Raw genomic sequence first — 23,732 nt, 5'->3', positions numbered from 1 at the left:
GGAAGCCCCGCCATCAGGGGAAGGAGCCCTGCGAGCAGCTAATCTCCTGAAGGGGAGGTATTCCTTGCTGTAAATTGTCCCCACGGTGCTCATGTGCTGCGCCTGTGGGAGATACAGAGACGAGGCCTCCGAAATGGAAGGGGTGCCTCAGTCCTGGTCCTCCCAGAAGGCAGCCTTGTGCTATGACCAGTAGGTGGTGGTGAATACCCAGTGAGACCCCTTTGCAGCCCTCCTGGAGTTGGCAACCAGCTAGAAACGGGGATGGGCAAGGCAGAACAGGGCTTGCAAAGCGAAGGGGGGCATATTTTCCACAGGACAGACCTTGCAGATGCAGGCTAGAGAATCCCGCCACAAGCCCCTCGCTGGGGAGACAGGAGCCGGGCTGTCAGGCTAAGCCCTTGCACACCATGCAGCCGTGGCAAACACGACAAGCACACAATGCCAATAGGAAGACGCACTGGGTGAGAAGTGGATTTATTGCTTGCTTTTCCAGAGAGGTTTGGAGACGATTTCCTGCGGTTGCAGAAGAGGCAGAGAGAAAAAGAAGGGAGGGATTGAAGAAGAGGAAAGGAGGACAGGAAGGTCTTGGACAAAGTCTGTCTAGGGGTCATGAGCATGAGCAGGGATGTGGCTGTGGGTGTGTGTTGCTGTCTCATTCAAGAGGCCTTTCTCTTACACAGACAGTGATTTTTATATTCACACCTCACGTTGTCCTCGTGGCCATTGTGGAACATGACACAATATTTCTCAAAGACGGAAGGTAGTTTGTCGGTTGTAGACCTGGGAAAGGAAAGACTCCGGTGAGAACACAGGCCAGTTTTCCTCAACCTTTGGACTGTGGAGTAACCTCTGAACTATTCTTCAGGCTCCAAGTAACCCCGGAAGTGATGCCAGCTGGCCATGCCTCCCTGCAACGCTCTGGAATTCACATGTTTTGTGCATGGCGTCACACACAAAACAAAATGCTTGCCAAATAAGAAGTTACTTTCATTTTTGAGTGTGCAAGGCCTTGCCTATGAGAAACAAGGAAGCATTCGTCTCAGCTGTCAAAAGATCCACCATGCAAAGCAGCAGTTCTCCTTAGGAGAAAGGATCTACTTTTGTGACTTGAGCGGCATCAATAAGGAGGCATCAAAGATCATACGCAGGTTCCTGGTTATATGAGCAGTGGTTTACCGCATGCCATCCAGGCTCCCTGCTTTGGCCCCTTCCTCCCTAGCCACAGGCCCTCTGTCTTCAAAGGGTTCCATTTCAGACCACTTGCTTTGAGCCACTCCACCACAGCCTCCAGGGACTGGACCAAAGAGCTCAGAGGGGTGTCTGGCCAATCATCCATCAGGGGACAGAGCTGGGTGTCATCAGCATATCAGTAATATCCTCGCCCAAAGCTCCAGACTGCCTGGTTGAGAGGGCGCATGAAGATGCTAAACAATGTGGTGGAGAGAATTGCTGTCTTATTGTAGATGTTCTATTGCAAAGGAATTTCAGAAACAGACTGGCATGGTTGCTGAATTAGAAGTTATTACAACACTTAGGACAATGGAACCCCCTGGGACAATGGAACCCCCTGGGCTTAACAGAGATCTCAGCTTCTTACCTCATTACGCACTCAGTTCTCACTTATGCCCAGAAACTAAACTTTATTGGTCTTCAAGGGAACACCAGGCTCAAACTTCCTTCCCGCATTCTCAACAGATCTCTATGCTGATTTACTGCCATTTGCTTGTATCTGCATAGAGCCTCTTGTGGCGCGGACATGCAGTCTGAAGCTCTGCCCATGAGGCTGGGAGTTTGATCCCAGCAGCCGGCTCAAGGTTGACTCAGCCTTCCATCCTTCCGAGGTCGGTAAAATGAGTACCCAGCTTGCTGGGGGGTAAACGGTCATGACTGGGGAAGGCACTGGCAAACCACCCCGTATTGAGTCTGCCATGAAAACGCTAGAGGGCATCACCCCAAGGGTCAGACATGACCCGGTGTTTGCACAGGGGATACCTTTACCTTTTACCTTACTTGTATCTGCATGCTAATTTACCACCTTTTCAGCCTTAGAATCATAAGAGTTGGGAGACCCAGGGTCATCTAGGCCAGCCCCCTACACAATGCAGGAACTCACAACTACCTGCCCACCCACGGTGACCCCAATTCCATGCCCAAGTGATCCCCACCACCACCAAGTCTCCAGAATCCAGCCCGGCCTGGAGGAAATTCACCCACCATCCCACATTGGCAGTCAGCAATTCCCTGGGGATGCAAGGAAGGGCTGCAAGAGCCAAGCTCAGACATATCCCTTCCTGCCCACCCACTTAAAAACCTGCGCAAGTTCACAGAATCAGCCTTGCTGTCAGATGACTGTCCAGTCTCTCCTTAATCCATTCTCAGCTATAATCACCCAGCTGCTTATGCAAGCCACTCACCCTCCCTGGCAATTAACCCACCCACCCCTTTAGGTAACGGTCGAGGACATTGTGCTTCATTGCATCTGCAGAAGCGTGCATGCATGGGAAACCTCATACCCGGAGTAAAACACTGCTGGAATTCGGCCTTTGTTCTGCCAACCCAGCAGCCCCCCTGAGCCTGGGGGGCAGCGAGGGGTGAGAAACAGAAGTGCTTCCAAATGACTCCTCCCCAAAGCCCTGCAGGTCTACCTTTGCTGCACTGCAGGCTAGGCCACCCCTGTCCAGGAGGAAGGAGAGGAGAGACTCACATCCTGATGTGCAGATGGGCTCCGTCAGCCCAGAACCAGGCCGTTTGGTTGTACATCAAGCCGATCCAGTAGTATCCCGGCACCACCCTGTTGTTCCAGACGATCATCCGCCTGCGGGTTTCCAGCCTGACAAAGTCCTGTGCAGAGGCGGGAGGAGGGAGGGCAAGGCCGTGAGGGGGGTGGCGCTGGCATTTGCCCCTCTTGCCCTGAGCCCCAAGACTGGCTGAGCTGGACAGAATCCAGGCGCGCAGGTCAGTGTGGGCAGTTTTCAGTAGGGGCCCGGCACACTCATCTCCCTGAGAAGGGAGTCCTGGCAGCTGATTTTGCAAAAAGCAAAAGACTCATTGAAAACAGCCATGGAGCACAGACAAGGGTGGACGGGACTTGTGCAATTCGCAGGCCTGCCCTTAGCGTCGATCCGGAAACTGCCACTGGTCCAAAATGTTGTGGCCAGGATCATCACAAATACCCTCTAGAGGGCACCCCTCCGGCCAGCACTCCAACAACTCCACCCGATCCCAGTGGAATTCCGGAAAAAGCTCCCGGAAGACATCGGGGCCCCGCCTGAACTCTCACGATTCCACAGGGCCTGCCAAAGGGAGCTCCTCCACTGGGCATCTGGTTGAGGGAGACCGACCAAACAAAAAAACACACACCCGATAATTTAATTTAGGGTGACCTTTAACGCCAGTGCTAAAATCCTCTCCCCGCCCTACCAAAGCCCAAGCCCTGGACTTTCTTACCATTTCTCCTTCTGTTTTCCCGATTAAAAAGCTGGCTTTCTCTGATATGCAGTGGTCTATACAGTCATTCCAGGGCATTTTTTCGGTGGTGAACAGGTAACAGGTGTCTGCCATTTGCATCCAGTCTTTCTGGCAGGGGACACAATGCATGCCTGAAAACAGAAAGAACCCTGGGCTAGACTGCCTTGGCTCTGGGTTCCACCCTAGATCACCCACCCTCCTTCCTGTCAAAGACCCGGCAGGGCAATCTTATTGTAACCGCCCTCCGCTCCGTTTATTGGAGACAGGTCGGCAAAGGGTGCCTGTGACGGTGCTGTGGGTCAACAGCTCCCAGCGATATTTTTTGTAATGCATTTTTAAAAATTTTAAAAATTGCTGGGGAGTCCAGACATAGAATGTCTAGTAAGATGCTGGCTTGGCCCTACCTATGCCTTGAATTAGATTCAAGTGGGTAGCCGTGTTGGTCTGTCTGAAGCAGCACAACAAAATCGGATTCCAGCGGCACCTGTAAGACCAACAAAGATTTATTCCAGGCGTGAGCTTTCGAGGGCAAGCACTCTGCTTGCCCTCGAAAGCTCACGCCTGGAATAAATCTTTGTTGGTCTTAATCACAGAGTCTAGTCCCACCTCCTGCTCAATGCAAGATCGATCTAAAACATCCAGGCTAAGGATCTGTCCAGTTGCTGCTTGAAGACTGCCATGGAGGAGGGCCATAGCTCAGTGGCAGAGAGCCTCTGCATGCAGAAAGTCCCAGGTTCAATCCCCAGCAGCATCTCCAGTTAAAAGGGCCAGGCAGGAGTGGGTGGGAGTGACCTCCTCCTGAGACCCTGGAGAACAACAGCCCGTCTGAGTAGAGACTGGCCTTGAGGGAGGGAGGGAGGGAGGGTCGGATTCACGTGGTCCTGCTTTGAAGGTTCACTGTGTGGGGATGATCCCTCACCCGCCCTCTGGTGTCCCCGGGGCAGGAAGGGGGCGAGGAGGAGGGTCACTGTCTGTGCACTCACTTTGTCCGCTGGTGAAAGTCTGCATGGCCTCGATGAGTCGCTGCTGTTGTCCCCCCAGGCGCACCATGAAGGAATCCAGGTCGGTGGAATCGAAGATGTCTGAAACGAACCAGGGTCACTTGGAGAAGGCGAGGAGAGCACTGCAGCAGCGCCGCTCTCCTCTCTGACCTTGAAGCGGCAAAAGGGCGCCGTGCCCTACCCCCAGAAAGGTGTCAGTGGAAAGGGAGGTCAAGCCACAAGCAACTCCTGGCAGACCCCGGACGTCCTTGATGCTCTCCCCAGTTGCTTGTTGGGATATGCGAGGAAGGCCAGGTTTACCACTAGGCTGACTAGGCTGAAGCCTCAGGCCTCAAAATCTTGGCGGCCTCCAGCCAAGGGGGATAAGATCTTTGACCCTGTCCTAGGCTTTTCTCACCCCTCCTCTCATAATGCACTGCTCTAAACAACTCTTTAGTACTTTATTCCATGCGCTGGCCACCTGGGCCACTCAGGTGTGGATTGCTACCTTGATGCAGGGAACTGTTTGGGCCTGATCGACGAATTGTATACCTTATACCTTTTCATCCTCCACAAAGAGATGGGCAATTCATTTGTGCAACCCCAGGGCTCGTGCATTGGTCAAACCCTAGGTGGGAGGCACACAGAGAAGCCCCAGGAGGTATTTTGGAAAGTTACGGTGCTCTCCCTGGTGCCCTCTGTCATTAGCCTTCGGAAGTTAGTGGGAAGGGCGACATCGGGAGTCCAGCTAACCATCTTTTGCAGAAGAACTGGAATCTGTGTTTAAGCTGCATTTCTGGCCCCAAATGCCAGGTCATTATCGCCACTTCCTGTTTCTGCTTTGCACCTCAAGGCTGAATTCCTTCATCTGTAGTTTATGACTACAGATTAAGGGGGGAGGGAACCCCAATGTGAAATTGATCAGTGTTTCTTTTGAAACTGACAAGCAGCCCGGTAGCCTTGTTGCTGTGTTGCAGAGCCCTGCGGAACTCCCTGCTGTGTGATCGGCCACTGTGAGAAAGGGGAAAGAGTCACACAAACTCGTAATCTGGGGGAAACCTGTTAGGTGTACAGAACGCATTGCAGAACCCACTGACGCTGGCATAGCAAGCTGTGAACTTTTGCAAGGTGTGAACGCACACATGTGCTCCTGTGCGGAGTCGACTGCGACTCCAACAGACTTTGCACAGAGCTGTCCTCTGGCAGAAGCTCTTTTTTTTTTTTTTTAGTGCTATTCCCTGATTTTGTTTTAACAGGGGGGAGATATTTTCGCTGAGGCCCTAGGGCAGCTGCAAAGTGATGCCACTCTCCTGCCCTCCCTTGCAAAAGTTTGTGGTTTTCTAAATAAATTATTCTTACATTCTTAGAATCCTAGAATCCCAGAGTTGGAAGGGGCCATAGAGGCCATCTAGTCCCACCCCCTGCTCAACGCAGGATCAGCCCAGAGCATCCTAAAGCATCCAAGAAAAGAATTCTTAAATTCAGTGGGTTGCAGAAGGTCCATGTGGTTCAGTTGCCATTTTAAAGTTCGGCTTCCAGAGGCTCCCAAAACAGTCCTCTTCCCAGCCTTGTTCATCAAAACATGAAAGCAAAACATGCTTTCAAAGCTTTAGGCTTCTCATCTCTCTTTACATCTCGTGTCAATATAATTCCTGGCTAATGATCCTGGAGACATCGGAGCTTGTTTGGTGTAGTGGTTAGGAGTGCGGACTTCTAATCTGGCATGCCGGGTTCGATTCTGCACTCCCCCACATGCAACCAGCTGGGTGACCTTGGGCTCCCCTCGACACTGATAAAACTGTTCTGACCGGGCAGTGATATCAGGGCTCTCTCAGCCTCACCCACCTCACAGGGTGTCCGTTGTGGGGAGAGGAATGGGAAGGCGACTGTAAGCCGCTTTGAGCCTCCTTCGGGTAGGGAAAAGCGGCATATAAGAACCAACTCTTCTTCTTCTTCTTCTTCTTCTTGTTCACCAATGAAGGGGGGACGATGTTGAAGGTAGAGACGGGGAAGAACGACCTTGGTGGGGGTGGGGGAGTGACCTTTGAGGAGCGGCAAAGGGGCAGCAGAGAAATCCGAGGGAATCTGCATGCTCTTGAATTATCTTAGGTTCGGAAGCACTCTCAGAAAAAACAAAACAGGGAAACAGCAACCGGAAAGGAAACTGGGTGCTGAAGCACAGAAAAGCAATGCAGAATGACAAAAAACACATGCATGGTGAAAGCAAAGGCAAACACCTGGCCCAGAGCATTAAAGGCCATAGTGGAGCCTCTGACATCACTCTCCTTAGAGCATTTTTCTCCCCAAGAGGCAAATGAATGAATGAATGAATGAATGAATGAAGCCAACTGCCAGTGAGAGACCTCCCTCATTATCTCTTTCATACATTTCCATTGGGAGGGCAAAACAGAAATTATCATCATCATCATCATCATCATCATCCATGGTTCCTCTATATATTTGTGAAACAGCCAGGCGGGTGGAATGTGTCGGCTGCAAGTTGGAATAGGGCCAATCAGGGTGCAGCCAGCAAAGCTGCCCCTGCAGCTCCTGTCCCTAGACTCTAGCCTTTTTGCTCTCAGATGCACCTCAGTGCCTGGAGCCAGCAGCAGGTAAGGGGAGAGGGCCCTGGGCAAAGGGTCGTCGTGGAGGGCCTGCTAACAAGGGCCTCCTGGCCTGCTGACTGCCTGCTAAGGAGCTCTATTCTGGCGCTGCTAACATGCTGGCCAGCCCCCACCCGTCCCACTTGATCTGGCTGCGAGCTGTGCCCCAAAGCCACCTTATGCTGCCTATAATAATAATAATAATAATAATAATAATAATAATAATAATAATAATAATAATAATAATAATAATAATAATAATAATAATAATACTCCGAAGTTGCCAACTCTGGGTTGGGAAATGCCTGGAGATTTCGGGCACGGAGCCTGAGGAAGAGTGATTTTGGGGACAGGAGGGACCTCAGTGGAGTATAGCTCACTCAACTTCACCTTCCGAAGCAGCCATTTCCTCCAGGGGAACGAATTTCTTGTACTCCGTGAACCAAGCGTAATTCGGGGAGATTTCCAGGCCCCTCCTGGAGTTGGGCATCTTTCATGGGGAGAAGCTTTCACTGCTCACCTCTTGATCTTTTCTACGGGGGCCAACAGCAGGGTGAAAATGAAGGAAATAGATAACCGGAGACCAGCTGGAGATTGGGGTAGGACTGGGAGGGAAATCTGTGAAGTCATCTCAGATACTTACAAGCAAACACAAGGCACACCGTGGCAAAGAAGAAGAGCAGGGCAAAGGTCACCAGGGTATACACCACTCTCCGCAGGCCCGGACACAAGCAGGCATCAGCTGGGAGAGAAACAGGAGAAAAGGAAGGGCTGGGCTGGAACTTAGTTGAGCCTGCAGGCACATTGGGAATTCTGGGACAGCATGCTGAGCTCAGCCACAAGATGGCTGCTGTAGGAGGTGGAGCCAGCCACAAAACTGCTGCCATAACTGACCTTCAGTCACACAGTGAAGATCCCTGTGCTGCGGTGGTAGCTGCTGCCAAAGTAACTTTTCTAAAATGTTTGGTCCTTGATCCAGACCAGTCAAGCCACTGCCCTGGCCACGGGGGTGGGTGGAGGGGAGACCACACTGGTCGCCTTGATCGATGGTCTGCAGACCCAGCTGGATCAGGGCAGTTTGGCTACCCTTGTGCTTTTAGATCTGTCGGCCGCATTTGATGCGATCGACCACAAATCGTTAACCCACAGTCTTGCCAGGTCAGGGATTTGGGGAACAGCCTTACAGTGGCTAGTCTCCTTCCTCCAGAACTGGACACTGAGGGTGGCAGTGGGGGAGGAGTTATCATGCCCCTTGGCGCTCCCCTGTGGACTGCCACAGGGGGCAATACTCTCCCCCACATTATTTAACATCTGCATGTTAACATCTACAGAACGAATGGGATGAAATTAATTCAGAAGAATTTCCATCTAAACATCCGGAAGAAGTTCCTGACAGTGAGAGTGGTTCCTCAGGGGAACAGGCGTACTTTGTTTGTTTGTATGTTTGTTTGTTTGTGTATTTATTTGATTCTTTTGCCCGCCACTCCCAAAAGGCTTGTGGCGGATGACAACATATAAAAGCCCCAATAAAATTCCCCTAAAAACATTATACATTGCACAATACCTATACAAAGATCCAAGTTACAATGCAGCGAATTAAAACAACTACAAAAAAACCCTAAGCAAGACCTCCGGGGGAGAACATAGGAGGATTGATCTCCAGCCGCCAGTAATATGTTAGAAAAGAAGAAAGAGGGGGGAAGGTCTAGATCTTGGTTAGGTGGTGGGTTCTCCATCTTTGGAGATTTCTAAAGAGAGGCTGGAGAGCCACCTGACGGAGAGGCTGATTCTGTGAAGGCTCAAGGGGGTGGCAGGTGACAGTGGAGGAGCGATAGGGTTGTGAGTGTCCTGCATAGTGCAGAGGTTGGACTAGATGACTCAGGAGGTCCCTTCCAACTCTATGATTCTATGATTCTACATGCGCCCTCTGGCACAGCTGGCCCAGAGCTTTGGGCTGGAGTGTCACCAGTTTGTGGATGACACCCAGCTCTATCTCCTGATGAATGGACAGCCAGTTGGACCCCCCCTCCCCCCCAGGAACATTTGCCAGATGTTTGGAAACAGTGTCTGGATGGCTCAGGCAGAGTCGCCTGAAACTCAATCCCTCCAAGACGGAGGTCCTGGGGCTGGGAAGAAGGGGGTGGGACCAGGAAGTGCTCCTCTTCTCCTCCCCCGGGATGGAGTGCAGCTTACGGCTTTGCCCGCAGCCAGGAATTTGGGGGTGATCCTTGATGCATCCCTATCTATGGAAGCTCAGATCACAACAAGAAGAAAAAGAATTGGTTCTTATATGCTGCTTTTCTCTACCCAAAGGAGTCTCAAAGCGGCTTACAGTCGCCTTCCCTTCCTCTCCCCACAACAGGCACCCTGCGAGGGAGGGGAGGCTGAGAGAGCCCTGACATTCCTGCTCGGTCAGAACAGTTTTATCAGTGCTGTGGCAAGCCCAAGTAACCCAGCTGGCAGAATCGAACCCGGCATGCCAGATTAGAAGTCTGCACTCCTAACCACTACACCAAACAAGGGTAGCCCAAGTGGTGTTCTACCATCTGCGCCAAGTGAGGCTGTTAGCACCCTACCTAGAATCCTAGGATTGGAAGGGACCTCCAGGCCCATCTAGTCCAACCCCCTGCCCTATGCAGGACACTCACATCCCTCTCGCTCAGCCACTGTCACCTGCCACCCCCTTCAACCCTCCCAGAATCAGCCTCTCCGTCAGATGGCCATCCAGCCTCTGCTTAAAAATCTCTAAAAGATGGAGAACCCACCACCTCCCGAGGAAGCCTGTTCCACTGAGAAACTGCTCTAACTGTCCCCAGAACACCTGGCCACCATCATCCATGCAACGGTAACTTCCGGACTGGACTTCTGGAACTCGTTCTACATGGGCTTTCTCTTATCCCTGACTCTGAAATCACAATTGGTCCAAAATGCAGCTGTTAGGGTCCTCAGAAGATCATCCTGTGCAGAAGAACAGCCTGTGCTGTGGTGGCTGCATTGTTTACCAGTTAGCTTCCAGATCAGGTTTTGGTTCTTCAAGGCCTTCAAGGCCATCCGCTGTCTGGGCCCCACATATCTGTAGGAACCCTTATCTCCTTACGCCCCCCCCCCCCCCGCAGGGCTCTTAGCTCTATGGGTTTGAGTCTGTTGTTTGTCCCCAGTCCCCGGGAGGTACACCTGGCCTCGACCAGGGTAGGGGCCTCTTCAGTTCTGCCCCGACCTGGTGGAATGAGCTCCTGGAAGAGATGAGGACCCTGACGGACCTATCACATTCCACAGGGCCTACAAGATGGAGCTCTTCTACCAATCATTATATTGAGGCCAGGCCAGGAAGATCGGGTCCCTCCCTGTATAGGCCCTATGTGCCGGACATCTGGGCAGGAGTTACCCGCTGTTATTTATGATGGAACCCCTAATCGCTGGACTGGCACGCAGTGCCCAATGCCCCGTGGCATCTCTACCAATCTAGGGTTATGCAAAAGCCAGACTTCAGGTTCTATAGTCATAGTTGGAAGGGGGCATCCAGTCCAACCCCCTGCGCTATGCAGGAAATCACAACTCCTTGCCCACCCACGTTGATCCCTCCACCAAAAATCTACAGAATCCAGACAGGCTTGGAGGAAATTCACCTCCCATCCCACAGTGGCAATCAGCAATTCCCTGGAGATGCCAGGAAGGGCCCCAAGAGACAAACCCTGGCCCATCCCTTCCTGCCCACCCACTCACCATCTGCCTTTCATAAAATCAGCATTTCTGCCAGGTGACTATCTAGACTCCACTTAAAAACATCCAAACAAAGAGAACTCACTGCCTCCCGAGGAAGCCCGTTCCACTGAGGAACCGCTCTGTCAGGAACATCTCCCAGATGTTTAGTCAAAAATTCTTTTGAATTAATTTCCTCCCACTGCTTCTGGTTCGCCCCTCTGAGGCAACAGAAAACAGCTCTGCTCCATCTTTTCTATGGCAGCCCTTCAAGTACTTGAAGATGGTTCTCATATCACCTCTCAGTCCCCTTCCATCCAAGACAAAAAGCAAGCATCCTCAGACTTTCCTCATTGGTCTCCCAACCCCTCACCATCTTCGTAGCCCTCCTCTGAACCGTGCAGGCTCCTTGGAGGATCCTCTTGTACACCAAATCATTCCCCTGCGTGTCCTACTCACCATCTGGCATGGGGCGCCGATACCTTCTGTGCCACTGGGCGCGTGCTTTCAGCTGCTGCGGGGTGGCCGATTTGCTCCAGAAGGCTGGCCCTTTCATGGCCATGGGATCCTTGGGCTGCAAGACCATGTGGTGTCTCCTTTCATAGCCAGCCCATGATTTGGTGTCCTCATCTGGCTCCCCGAGCTTGGTGCCCACTCTCATGCCGCTGTCCCGCAGGCGCATCGAGCCTCCACGCATCCAGGGTATGAAGGACCCACCAGCCTCGGGCAAGCCTCCATCACTCATGACGGACGGGCCCACCAAGCCAGCTGGCCACCACCCAACCCTCCCCTAGCGGGGTTTGAACTCGCACCCCTGGCCCGCCCCGGCCTGGTGTGCTGTGGGAGTTGCGAGAGCCAAGAGCACCGCTCGATGTGGCCAAGTTCCCTCACAGGGCCGTTGGTAGGAAGCATCGGTAGCTTGGCTTCCCAACACTGAGGGGGGGGGGGAACACCTGAGGATTTAAGGGGAGGAGCCTGGGGAGGGCGGGGTTTGGGGAGGGGAGGGAACTCAGGGGGGTGTAAGGCCACAGAGCCCACCCTCCTAAGCTGCCATTTTCTCCAGGGGAACGGATCACTGTTGCCTAGCAACCCGCTTCATTCCAGGAGACCTCCAGGCCCCACCTGGAGCCTGGCAAGCCCCTAACAAAGCAGACTTTGCAAGGTGCATGGCCCTAACGTTACCATCTCCTGTATGGCGATTTGAGGGGGGGGGACTCGAGGAGGGGCCACAGGGTTGAGTTGCCAACTCCCGTTGTGGCCTGGAGGCCCCCTGGAATGACAACTGATCCCGGGAGCAAGATCAGCTGCCCTGCAGAAAGAGGCTAATTTGGAGGGTGGGTTGTGTGACATTATAAGGGGCACTGAGGTCTTCCCCCCAAATGAGGCTCCAGCCCCTAATTGGCAGAGTTGGCAGCCCTACAACGGGGGCACTCTGCCTATGAGCCCCACGCTTGCTCTGCGGCTGTCGTTTGAATGGGCTGCCGGCGTGCTTTCGTTTGACCCTTGGCTTCTCTTGGAAGTGGACAATTGACCACCCTCCTAGGGTTGCATGCGCAAGAGCAAAGCCCGGGTCCCACGGAGAATGCACAGTCAGACCGCTGCACAGCGTTTTCTTTGGGGCATCTGCTTTTGGGAGCGGTTCTCCGAAGGGTGTCGTTTTATTCCCTTCTCTGCTGCCGCGGCCCCCTCGGGCAGCAGGACGGCCGCCTCAGCGGGGACCCCGAAGACCCCAACTGAACTCCCTGCCTGGAACTCTCCCTGAAAACAGCAGAATCTGACTGCTCGGCCACCCAAAAAGTCACCCGTTTTTGTTTGTGATTGCTTCAGTCATTCATTGCCCATAGATGTTCTCTGCTTATCTCTGATCTTATCGGCATAAAAACATAAAACCAACCCAAACGGGTTCCGGGTCAGCGCAATTTCCCCTTAATTGTCCCTTTTCAACGTTTCCTTCTTCCTCTGTGGTTTGATATTAAAACAAATAATTACAAAATATTAGTGAGTATTTACGTGTGTGGTATTCCCTTAAATAAAACTAACAAACGGCCCCCTGCTTCTCAAAGTGTCGTGTCTCAGCAGCGTCACGTATTTCTGTGGGAAAACGTACAAATCCGGAGTAAATATTTATTTGTTTGTTTTTACGCCGCCCTCCCCGAAGGCTCAGGGCGTTTCACATAAAGCAGAACAGAAACCACACATTGCAAAGCACCTGAACACGGCCCTAGTTGGTTCCTGACAGTTTCAAGACCGTTTCCTACAGCCCCGTTCTGGGAATTGTGGTCTATACATTTTGAATTTAAAAAAATAAACATTGCCTCAGGCTCAGCAAGGAGCTGTGCTCAAATCTGGGGGAACGGGGTGACCTCAGAAAGAAGGCTTTAAGTAAGGCGAACAATTTAAAAAGGGAGGATCTTTTGAAATATAAAAACGAAATCATCACCGGACAGATTGACTTGTACTCGATAAGATTAAAAAAACAAAACCAGTAGCCTCATTAAGAAGCACTGGCACTTTATTTCAGACAGAAAGGGTTGGGAGAATCGCCCACTCACTGCTCGGTGTTGGGGGCACAACTTAAAGGAAGTTTTAGAATGCGCTCATTTAAAAGTAGGTGGCAGTTTGTGAGCTTTCTTTAAGGGGATATTACAGCCCCAGGTGCTTCCCACAGACACTATGGCCCAAGCACAGATTTTGGGGGGAATGCTAGAGTAGCCCCCGAGGCGGCAAGGATCTGAACTGGCCTCCCCAGCGGAAGGCCACACCTCCGTCCCTCCCGGCCCTCCCCCTTGTGTGGCTGAAGAAATGGGCACCGAACGGCAGCCCTGTCTGGGTTCTTCCACCTTCGGGGTTTGTAGGTTATACTGTCATCCCGTCCCCTTGCAGGCTGCAACCCCCGCTGAGTCAGCAGAGAAAGGGAACAAATCTACGATAATCAAGGAGGAGGAGGAGGAGGTCACCTCTGGGTCCCCCACCCCTATTTTACTCCCTCCCTCCCTCCCCCATCTGGGTGCCCGTGGGTCAGGACAATGGGGGCAGGAGGTCCCCCACTAGCCTGGGGGGCCTGGCAATCCAAGGCACCACAGCCTTCCTCTGAATGTTTATTCTTGGGGCTCATAAAGTTGCCAACCCCCAGCTGCAGCCTGGAGAGAGCCCTCAGCAGGCGATGATGCCGGGGTGTCCGCCCTCCGGAGGGGCCATTTCTCCTGGGGGGAGACCTGTAGAAATCCTCCAGGCCTCGCGGGGCGGTTGGGAACCGCAGTGGTGACATCTTCCGTGGGGTGAGAAGGCCAGCCCTCAGGTGAGCCTCCTTCAGGAGCCTTTCTCTCTTTCCCTGCTGCAGGTCTGCAGGTGGGAGTCAGACGGGGCCTCTCCGCCAGGGGCTCCTCGAGAGCAGGTCATCCCAGCTTCCGCGCCTCAGAGGGCTTTGCGAGCCCCCCCGGAGCCAGCTACTGGAGAGGAGGACCGGACGGAGTCCTGCCATGAGACCCAACAGAGTCAAGCCTGTTCCTTCTCAGGCTACAAATAAGATGGAGCAGGGTGCCTCTGGCCTCCAGGGCTCTGCGGGGTTGGATCCCTCCTCCCCTAGAAGTTCCACTTTACTAAATTCCTTCTCCCCCAGTGGCTCCCTTTTCCCTGATCTCTCCACCCCTAAAACCTCTCTTTTTCCAGATTCTTTATCTCCCGAAAATCCCCCATCTGTGGAGTCCACCTCTCCCAGAGGATCTTTGACTTCTGACTCTTCCAGAAGCTACCTGTCGCCGGAGACCTTCTCGCCCAGACCCTCCGGATCACTGAATCTCAGAGTGTCGAGTGGATCCCTCTTTCCAGGCGGCCCCTTCCAGCAACTTTCTGCAAAGCCGAAGGCCACCATTTTAAAACGCGACATACCCGGGAAGCCAACAGTTGGTGACGGTAGAGCTCCAGAGGCTGAGTTGGGCCAGCCTGGGTTTGTATTCTGGGATTTGGAGCCCAGTTGCCAACTCAGGACGCTTCAGCATGGGAGGGCGGGGTTGGGGAAGGAGATAATACCATGGAGATAAGTTGCAAGATTCAGTCTGTCACATAAGATGCCTATAAAAACATCAGACTTTGAAACGCCATCATTTTTGGATATTGTTTTTTTTCAAACTCAGAATCAAAATAGCTTTTATGGCATCCTAAAGACAAAATTAAGAAATCTGGTTCAGTACAAATCAGAGACGTATCGTTAATCCGTGTCACTTCTCAGCCCTTTAAGGGCAATGATGGTTTTGAAAAAAAAATTCACATTTATATGTCAAATCAAAGAGTTTGACGAAACCAAGCTGTTGGGTTTTAAAATTTTGAAACTGTCCAAAAGATAACGGAGATATCACGGTGCAACGCTGGAGGGTTACGCTGGCCGCTTGTGGCCGGACGGTGGGGAGCATGGCTGAAGGGCACACCTCGTGCCCCGCCTCCTGGAGGATTGCAGCTCGTGTCTCTGTGTCCTTTCAATTTTGCGGGCCAGGGATTCCTTCTGTAATAGATTTCCATTGCTTTTTTCACTGCCTGTCTTGAAGGTTTCCCTGCATAAGATGCTTTCCCACGGTGCAGCAGAAATGGCAAGCGGGATTCTTTTACGTGTTTTACAAAAGAATTGGAAGCTGTCAAGTTTGAAAGTGGGTATTTGGGGCTTCCTCTCGGGACATAGCAGTGTGTGGCTCTCAGATTCTGGGCCAAACGGGGCCCTTAGTCCTGTCCCCAGAGGCCTCTCTTGAGCCGATGGACCTGCACTGGCGATTTGTACAGCAGCTTTTCTCTAAAGGTCTAAGGATTGATGTGGGAGCCTCTCAGCCCTACAAGGGAAACCGTCTTGAGAAGAACCAGGAAGGTGAAGGTGCTCATGGCTGCATGAGGGCCCTTGAGGGCACCAGGGAGCTTCCCCAGCCCACCACTGCCTTCCATACTGGGGAGGACCAGCCCAGGACTCACTGCTGAACAGCTCTGCAGCACGTTCCAGCTTGCACATGCTCTTGGGAGGCAGGGCGGGGGTCTGCCCTTGCCTGGAGTGTCCATGACCATGCAGAGAGCTGAGATCAGGGCTGGCAACTCTGGGTTCGGAAATGCCTGGAGATCTGAGGGGGGGGGGGAGGCTGAGGAAGCAGGGCTTGGGGAGGGGAGGGTCCTTTGTGGGGGGCATGGTTGCAGAGTCCACCCTCCCAAGTGGGACCTGACCTCTGTAATCCAGATCTCAGTTGTAGCACCTTGGGATCCTTGCTGGCTCCTCTCACGCCTCTCTCCTTCCTTCTCTTCCCCCGTCCCCTGTCCCCAGAGCCGCCCAACTGGCTGTGTGCCACGCTCGCCCTCCTGCTGATCTGCCTGCTCTTGATGGCCCTGATGTGCCTGATGACCGCCAAAGGTGAGGAAGGGCCAGGCAAAGGGGGACTTCCTTTCCCCTGGGGAGCTGGCTGTGAGTCCCCACTTCTACAGCCGGGTGACCCTCGGCCAGGCCCAGTTCTCAGAGCTTCTCAGAGCCAGGCCCAGTTCTCAGCTTCTTCTACTTTTTTTTAGCAGGGACTGGGCAGTTTTCACAGACCAGGGGGAACTCAAAAGGCCACAGCAGGGGCAGCCCAGAAAGTCCCATGAGCTGTTTTTAAAGTTGTTGAGCAGTCGTCATTATGATTCAATGTATCTTGTTGCTGTTTAGCTGTCTTCTTTGCAGATACAATATAAGCCAAATACATCGATGATATACGGATACATAAACCAAAATTTAAAATCACCGTTCATGGCCGCTTTAATCTAAGATCTCCCGAAATAAAAGAGTTTTCCGCTGCCACAGTTTTATTCAACCGCAGCGAGACCATTGGAGGAGCAGCGGTAGATAAATGTGAAAATAAATACAAATTTAAAAATACCTATTTGGGGGGTGGTTCCATAACCGTGGGGCTGCCACCAAAAAGACCCTGTCTTGTGTGCCTGCCAGAGGAGCTTCCTGGATAGGTGACACTGTCAGGAAGGCGTAATTCCCCAGCAGGGGCTGATGGTGAAAGGCTATTGTCAAAATACCCCGGTCCGAACTCATTTGCAGTTCCAAAGGTCAAAAGCAACACCTTGAATGGGTCTCAGGAGGGGGTCAGTAGCCAGTCCGGCTGTGCTCCTGCTAGCTGGCCCTGAGACGCCGTCTTGCCTCAGCATTTTCACAAGTTGCATCTTCTGAACTCTCCTCAAGGGTAGCCCCAAGGAGAGTGCATTGCAGTAGCCCAGGATAGGTGTAACCTAAGGCATGTATCCAGTACCCAGCTTGCTGGGGGGTAAACGGTAACGACTGGGGAAGGCACTGGCAAACCACCCCGTATTGAGTCTGCCATGAAAACGCTAGAGGGCGTCACCCCAAGGGTCAGACATGACTTGGTGCTTGCACAGGGGATACCTTTACCTTTACCTTTAAGGCATGTATCCCTGGGGCTCGATGGGACTGAAGGAACGGAGGCAGGGACACATTAGCCAAAGGTGTTTTTTATCTTTCTAAAGTGCAAAAGCTGCACAAGAGGTCAAGGGACCAGATGGACGAGATGAAAACGAGGGTTCTTCTGCTGTCTGAAACTCTGATACAACTGCAAAAGGGCAAAGGTAACGTGGCTAATCCCTGTAGGCCGTATTTATATTTCATTTCATGCCGTCCTGGAGAAGGGACACTCATATCCTGGACAAGCTCCCATTTAAGTAGCACATACGCTGGAGCAAAACTTGAAGAAATGCATAACGCATTATCCATTTTTCTCGTGCCCAGACTGTCCATTTTGTAGGGTCCAGATACAATCAAAATAGCCGACAGAGGTGAAGCAGGTGAGAATAAAATGGCCATTGGGCTAACAGTGTGATGTTACTTCCAGGGGAAGCTCAGATGTGATGGAGCACCTCTCAGCAGAAACGGTGTTGTATCCCTATAGTTTTGAGCAGTTCTTGGACGTGCTTGGAAAGCATGACATCACTTCCAGGTTTCCTGAAAATGACATCACACTGTGGCCAGTGGCCATTTCCCCAGGTCTTCAGGGTGGAATTGTCAGGCTGGAATTGCTCAAAGCCGCTCTAGCAGTCCCTTTCGCTACCTTTTAAATGCCCCCCCCCCCGAATCCTCTGAAGCTGCAGAGGGGTCTGCTGGGGGGCATTTAAAGACTCCATCAGCATTGATTCAAGTATTTTCTGGCTTATCTGAGCCAAATCTCCCATCCCGATGCCTGATGCAAGGCAGTGGGTGCAACCCCCAAACAGCTACGGTGAGGAGTAGGGCCACACACAAGGCAGCCAAAGACTAGGGGACAAGAGGAGTAAGAGGAAAGATGCATGAGAGGGAGTATAAAACCCACACTGTCCTCTTCTTAACCATGTTACTTTCATTTGCATGGCCGGGCAAAAGTCCTGCTGGGCATGAGCCCCACCTGAGCTGTCCCTGCTTTCTACAAACCCTTGGCAGGCAGCAGGAAAAGTGTTCATGGGCTATGGTACGCCCAGGGGCACCACACTGAGGGCCCTTGAAGTGAATTGTAGTGATGAAGATTGAGAGGTTTGTCAGTCTAGAACAGGGGTAGTCAAACTGCAGCCCTCCAGATGTCCATGGACTACAATTCCCAGGAGCCCCTGCCAGCGAATGCTGGCAGGGGCTCCTGGGAATTGTAGTCCACGGACATCTGGAGGGCCGCAGTTTGACTACCCCTGGTCTAGAACCTGGAGTTCTCGTATGTGTACTTGGGGGGGGGGGGAATCTAAAGGGGCCCTTGCCAGAAAAGCCAGTTGTTGGAGATGGTCACCGCTTCCTCCTTCTCCCTAGTTTGGACCTGCGCCATGTGCAGAGTCAACTGGGTCCAGCAAGGGAACCTCTGCTTCATGTTCAGCGACCTGGAGCTGTCGTGGCAGGCAAGCAAGAACTTCTGCGTGGACGAGGTCTCCATTCTGGCAGTGGTGGAGACCAAGGAGGAGATGGTATTTAACTGGCTGGGACCTGCCTGGCTCCCTGGCACAAGGGATATGGGATGAGGCCTACAGGGGTGGCACCAGGGAACTGCTGCGAGCTCCACATTTTTCAGGGAGGGAACATGGGCTTGTGGCAGAGCCTCTGCTTTGCATGCAGAAGGTCCCAGGTTCATTCCCCGGAAGCATCTCCAGTTAAAAGGACCAGGCAGGAGGGGATGACCTCAGATGGAGATCCCAGAGAGCTGCTGTCAGCCTGACTGGACCACCTTTTCTCACCATTTGCACCATGGAGAAAACCCTGAAACGTTTTCCAGCTTTCAAGAAACCCAAGAACCGATGCATGATCAGGCAGAATATAACTGGGAAGCATAACAGTGAACACCCCAACCCAAGTCCCCTCCTCTCCCCCCCCCTCACACACACACACTGAAGGCCATCATTAGACATTATGGGAAGGGGGACAGGTTGCTATGATGATATATGGTCATATCACTTGATAAATGTTTAACAAATTTAAAATGTCTGTTGTGGGGAGAGGAAAGGGAAGGCGACTGGAAGCCGCTTTGAGCCTCCTCCGGGTAGGGAAAAGTGGCATCTAAGAACCAACTCTTCTTCTTCAGTAATCTCAGGGCTCTCTCAGCCTCCCCTTCTTCACAGGGTGTCTGTTGTGGAGAGAGGAAAGGGAAGGTGATTGGAAACCCCTTTGAGCCTCCTTCGGGTAGGGAAAAGCGTCCTATAAGAACCAACTCTTCTTCTTCTTCTTCTTCTTCTTCTTCTTCTTCTTCTTCTTCTTCTTCTTCTTCTTCTTCTTCTTCTTCTTCTTCTTCTTCTTCTTCTTCTTCTTCAGTAATATCAGGGCTCTGTCAGCCTCCCCTCCTTCACAGGGTGTCTGTTGTGGGGAGAGAAAAGGGAAGGCGACTGGAAGCCACTTTGAGCCTCCTTCAGGTAGAGAAAAGCGGCATCTAAGAACCAACTCTTATTCTTTTGGAAGTAGTGTTCAAACACCTTTACATTCAATTAACTATGAAATATTTCTTAGCATCCCCTCGGCCACAGGCTCCTCATATTCATGGAGGTCTGAGTGATGCACTTTACTGCCTAGCTACAACTTTTGGGTATCTTGTCTCTCCTGCCTCCTCCCTCTGGAGGTAGTATTAGGAATTGAGGATATGGGGGGAATTCCGCCATGTTGCTGGGTTGTTGGTTTCTGTCTTGGTATTTCTTGTCCATTTTAATGGGTTTTTAATGGGAGTTTTAACTGGACACCTGTAACCCGCCTCAAGCCTGCTTGAGAGTAGCAGGTAACAAAATAATAATAATAATAATAATAATAATAATAATAATAATAATAATAATAATAATAATAATAATCCTTATTAACAAGACCTCTTGCGTACATCTTGGCTTGAAATGGAGATGCAGTCTCTCTCCCCTTTGTCCCTTTAAATTCCAGAACTTCCTGAAACACGAATCACATAGATTTTTCGTGATGCACCGTGGCCAGCAACGTTATCACAGATTCTGGATCAACTTGGAATACACCAACTCGACCAGCCTCACCCTGAGAGACGGCACTCGGGTTCCTGTAGCTCTGTAAGTCCTCAATCTGCTTTGTGGCCCATAGGATGGCCCAGCCTAGAGTTGCCAAACTCCAGGCACTGCCTGGAGACATTCCCCAATTACAACTGATCCCTGGACGACAGAAATCATTTCCCCTGGGGAGGGGGGACACAAAATTCCATATGCAAAACTCCATTGCAGAATCCTCAGCAAAGCCCTTAATCTTCTCAGTAACTGGGTGAAACATTGAGCGCTGTGCAACCCTCTTGCCCGTGCAGAAAGGGCCTCCTGCATACTGCAGGTTTGCATAGTTTACAGAAAGCAGGGGCACTGGAAGCCTTGCTGACCCCCTCTGGCAGGGCATTCCAGGAGCCGGGGCCACAAGAGAGAAGGCGTGTCTACGGGTATGTGTGAGATCCATATGGTAATAATAATATGATAATTTTTGAAATTTACATCCCACCCTTCCTGTGCTCAGGGCAGGTGACAACCTTAAAACATATACAAGATTAAAACATTATAACATTCCAACGTCTGTCAGTCCTGCCCTCAGCAAAGTCCCAGATGGGGGAGGTTGGCAGGAGCAGTTCTTCCATCTCCTCTCCTTCTTCCCCTAGCAGGGAGGTCAGCTCCTTTGGCCTTGACCATAAGCCCTGTGGAATAGCTCCGTCCTACATGCCCCACGGAACTGACTTAGGTCCCACAGGGCCTTGATCTCTCCTGGGAACTCATTCCCCCAGGCGGCGGCCACAGCCAAAAAGGCCCTGGCCCTGTTCAAAGTCAATTTCAAACTGCCTCGCACGCGCGATTCGGCCGCGCACGGTGCATGTGCACATGCGCGATTCGGCCATGCATGCACGATGTGCGGGCGGGGCAGTTGCCCTGCCGGTCCACAGCCTAAAAAAGGTTGGGGACCACTGTCCTAAAACATCCAAGAAAAGTGTGTATACAGCCTTTGCTTGAAGACTGCCAGTGAGGGGGAGCTCACCACCTCCTTAGGCAGCCTATTCCACTGCTGAACTACTCTGACTGAAATTTTTTTCCCTGATATCTAGCCTATATCGTTGTACTTGTTGTTTAAATTCATTACTGCGCGTCCTTTCCTCTGCAGCCAATGGGAACAGCATCCTGCCCTCCTCCAAGTGACAACCTTTCAAATACTTAAAGAGGGCTATCATGTCCCCTCTCAACCTCCTTTTCTCCAGGCTGAACATTCCCAAGGCCCCCAACCTATCTTCATAGGGCTTGGTCCATTGGCCCCAGATCATCTGGAGTCAATGCAGCTAAGCAAACCCCGGTGTTATCTGTGCTCCATAATGAGTCTCTGTCAGGACTCGTGCAGCCGCATTCTGGACCAGTCCAACATTAACAGCTTTATCTTGGGTTGCCCAGGTAATCCACCTTCCCTGTAGGTTGCCTGGGCATTCCACCTTCCCTGTAGGTTGCCTGGGCATTCCACCTGCCCTTAAGGTTGCCTGGCATTCCACCTTCCCTGTAGGTTGCCTGGGCATTCCACCTTCCCTGAAGGTTGCCTGGGCATTCCACCTTCCCTGTAGGATGCCTGGGCATTCCACCTTCCCTGTAGGTTGCCTGGGCATTCCACCTTCACTGTAGGTTGCCTGGGCATTCCACCTACCCTGAAGGTTGCCTGGCATTCCACCTTCCCTGTAGGTTGCCTGGGCATTCCACCTTCCCTGAAGGTTGCCTGGGCATTTCACCTTCCCTGTAGGTTGCCTGGGCATTCCACCTTCCTTGAAGGTTGCCCAAACATCCCACCATCCCTGTAGTTTTCCCGGGCAATCCACCACTCCTGACAGCTGCCCATAAATTCCACCGTCTCTGTAGGTTGCCTGGGCATTCCATAATCCATTAGTGTAGCCGCCCTAGGGCACTCCACCATCCTTGAAAATTGCCCAGGCATTCCACCATCCATTAAAGTAGCCCAGAGCATTCTACTATCCCTGAAGGTTGCTCAGGTAAACCATTGTTCCTGAAGCTGCTCAGGTACCTGAAGGTTGCCCTGACGTTTGGCCAGGCATTCCACCATCCCATAAGCAGTAGAGCAGGCCTCCCTGTGCCCCGTGGGTGGCTCACTGTCTCCATTCCTCTGTGTTGCAGAGCTCTACATGCGGGACCAAATCCCTGTGTCTACCTCCGGCATGGAAAGCTCTATGCCATGTCCTGCCATAAGATGTATAATTTCATTTGCAAGACAAAGGTCGAGTTTGGCTTGAACTGAGCGGTGTTGGAAGGCCAGAGGGAGAGGAGAATTTACTTAAGCTGGAATTTGAGCAGACACTGCGAGTTCTCACAGAGACCTGCTGAGGTCCACTGCCTGATTGCTACAGTAAATAAACACATGTTCTTTGGAATCTATCTGAGAGTGTCTCCTGCATCTGACAAGACTGTCTGGGTGGGGATGCCTCAGTTTCTCACCTAATAATAGTACTTCACGTAGATTTACCTTTTTCTGTGTCCTTGGAGGGCTTTGCAATTCAGTAATTCTTTCACTCTTTAATTGTCCTCACCAAAGACTCACAGCAAGGTAAGTAGGGACGGGGATGGGCCATGCTGGCGGAAGACACAGAATTATTTAGGGCGGGGAAAACCTAAGCTGACTGCATGTGGCCAGTGAAGTTCAGTATGGGTAAGTGTTGGTTCATACCCACCGGGATGAAGAATTCCGTCTTCAAGAATGGGCTAATGGGGGCTGAACGTGCTGAGACTGCAAAGGAAAAACATCTTCAGGTCGTTTGTCATATTTATTTATTATATTTATATACTGCCCTCCCCAGTGGGGTGCAGTGCTGAAAAAAATAAATACTATATCAGGGATGAGGAGGACAGAGACTGAGAATAGAACTGCCAGTATTGTAATGTCCCTGTATAGATTTATGGTGCAAATATAGACAAGTTTTTTTCTCCTGTATTAGATTTATGGTGCAGCCTCATATGGCAGGGGTAGTCAACCTGTGGTCCTCCAGATATCCATGGACTACAATTCCCATGAGCCCCTGCCAGCGTTTGCTGGCAGGGGCTCATGGGAATTGGAGTCCATGGACATCTGGAGGACCGCAGGTTGACTACCCCTGCCATATGGAATATTATGTGCAGTTCTTGTCTCCGTGTTTCCGAAAGAACATTGCAGAGCTGGAGAAAGTGCAGAGGAGAATAACCAAGATTATGAGGGTATCGGAATCCCTTCCCTAGGAGGAAAGGCTGAACTTTTCCCTTTCAAAAACAGACAACTAAGAGCGGACATGATTGAGGCTCATAAGATTATGCCTGGGGTGGAAGGGTTACTAATTAGGAGAGCCCTGCTGGGTCAGACCAGGGAGGGTCCCTCCAGTCCAGCCTCCCGTCTCACCCAGGGGCCAGCCAGTTCCTCTGCAGGGCCAGCCACAGGGCAGAGAGGCCGAGGCCTTCCCCTGAGAAGACCCTCAGAAGAGCCCCGCTGGGTCAGGCCAGGGAGGGTCCCTCCAGTCCA

At 51.9% G+C, this 23,732-nt stretch overlaps 3 protein-coding genes across 7 annotated transcripts in view; 2 read left to right on the top strand and 1 right to left on the bottom strand.

Annotated features, from left to right (window-relative positions):
* LOC143838714 (lithostathine-like) overlaps positions 1 to 23,732 on the top strand; it is a 228,311-nt gene that overhangs the window by 104,437 nt on the left and 100,142 nt on the right. The gene's annotated exons all lie outside the window — the stretch shown is intronic.
* On the bottom strand, positions 462 to 11,856 carry LOC143838708 (uncharacterized). The gene is made up of 6 exons (XM_077340474.1): positions 11,210 to 11,856; positions 7,695 to 7,793; positions 4,452 to 4,550; positions 3,448 to 3,599; positions 2,705 to 2,841; positions 462 to 780 (listed from the first exon to the last, which is right to left on the bottom strand). Exons 1-6 carry the CDS (start codon positions 11,493 to 11,495, stop codon positions 657 to 659), a joined length of 897 nt encoding a protein of 298 aa, XP_077196589.1. The 5' UTR covers positions 11,496 to 11,856; the 3' UTR covers positions 462 to 656.
* On the top strand, positions 11,872 to 22,508 carry LOC143838705 (C-type lectin domain family 2 member D5-like). 5 transcript variants are annotated; one of them, XM_077340468.1, is made up of 7 exons: positions 11,872 to 12,084; positions 14,091 to 14,662; positions 16,044 to 16,130; positions 17,246 to 17,344; positions 18,543 to 18,694; positions 20,139 to 20,278; positions 22,364 to 22,508. In XM_077340468.1, the coding sequence occupies exons 2-7, from the start codon at positions 14,230 to 14,232 to the stop codon at positions 22,482 to 22,484; spliced, it is 1,032 nt and encodes a 343-aa protein (XP_077196583.1). In that variant the 5' UTR covers positions 11,872 to 12,084; positions 14,091 to 14,229; the 3' UTR covers positions 22,485 to 22,508. The 5 variants fall into 5 exon arrangements, with proteins under 5 accessions (XP_077196583.1, XP_077196582.1, XP_077196585.1 ...); XM_077340467.1 differs by lacking the exon at positions 11,872 to 12,084 and adding an exon at positions 12,503 to 12,748; XM_077340470.1 differs by lacking the exon at positions 11,872 to 12,084 and adding an exon at positions 12,504 to 12,659.

The sequence above is a fragment of the Paroedura picta genome, chromosome 5 (assembly GCF_049243985.1).
Source record: "Paroedura picta isolate Pp20150507F chromosome 5, Ppicta_v3.0, whole genome shotgun sequence".
Lineage (NCBI taxonomy): Eukaryota > Metazoa > Chordata > Lepidosauria > Squamata > Gekkonidae > Paroedura > Paroedura picta.
The sequence above is the reverse complement of the archived record's forward strand: the minus strand, read 5'-3'. Positions and strand labels throughout refer to the sequence as shown.

What these genes read in the sequence shown, in the direction of transcription:
- LOC143838708 (XM_077340474.1), bottom strand. Translation starts at nt 11,495, where the DNA reads ATGAGTGATGGAGGCTTGCCCGAGGCTGGTGGGTCCTTCATACCCTGG. An exon ending in GGTGTGCCTTGTGTTTGCTT is followed by an intron (nt 4,551 to 7,694) that starts GTAAGTATCTGA and finishes GGTTCGTTTCAG; the next exon opens with ACATCTTCGATTCCACCGAC. An exon ending in GCCCATCTGCACATCAGGAT is followed by an intron (nt 781 to 2,704) that starts GTGAGTCTCTCC and finishes TTCCTTTCCCAG; the next exon opens with GTCTACAACCGACAAACTAC.
- LOC143838705 (XM_077340468.1), top strand. Translation starts at nt 14,230, where the DNA reads ATGAGACCCAACAGAGTCAAGCCTGTTCCTTCTCAGGCTACAAATAAG. An exon ending in ACAACTGCAAAAGGGCAAAG is followed by an intron (nt 17,345 to 18,542) that starts GTAACGTGGCTA and finishes CCTTCTCCCTAG; the next exon opens with TTTGGACCTGCGCCATGTGC. An exon ending in ACTCGGGTTCCTGTAGCTCT is followed by an intron (nt 20,279 to 22,363) that starts GTAAGTCCTCAA and finishes TCTGTGTTGCAG; the next exon opens with AGCTCTACATGCGGGACCAA.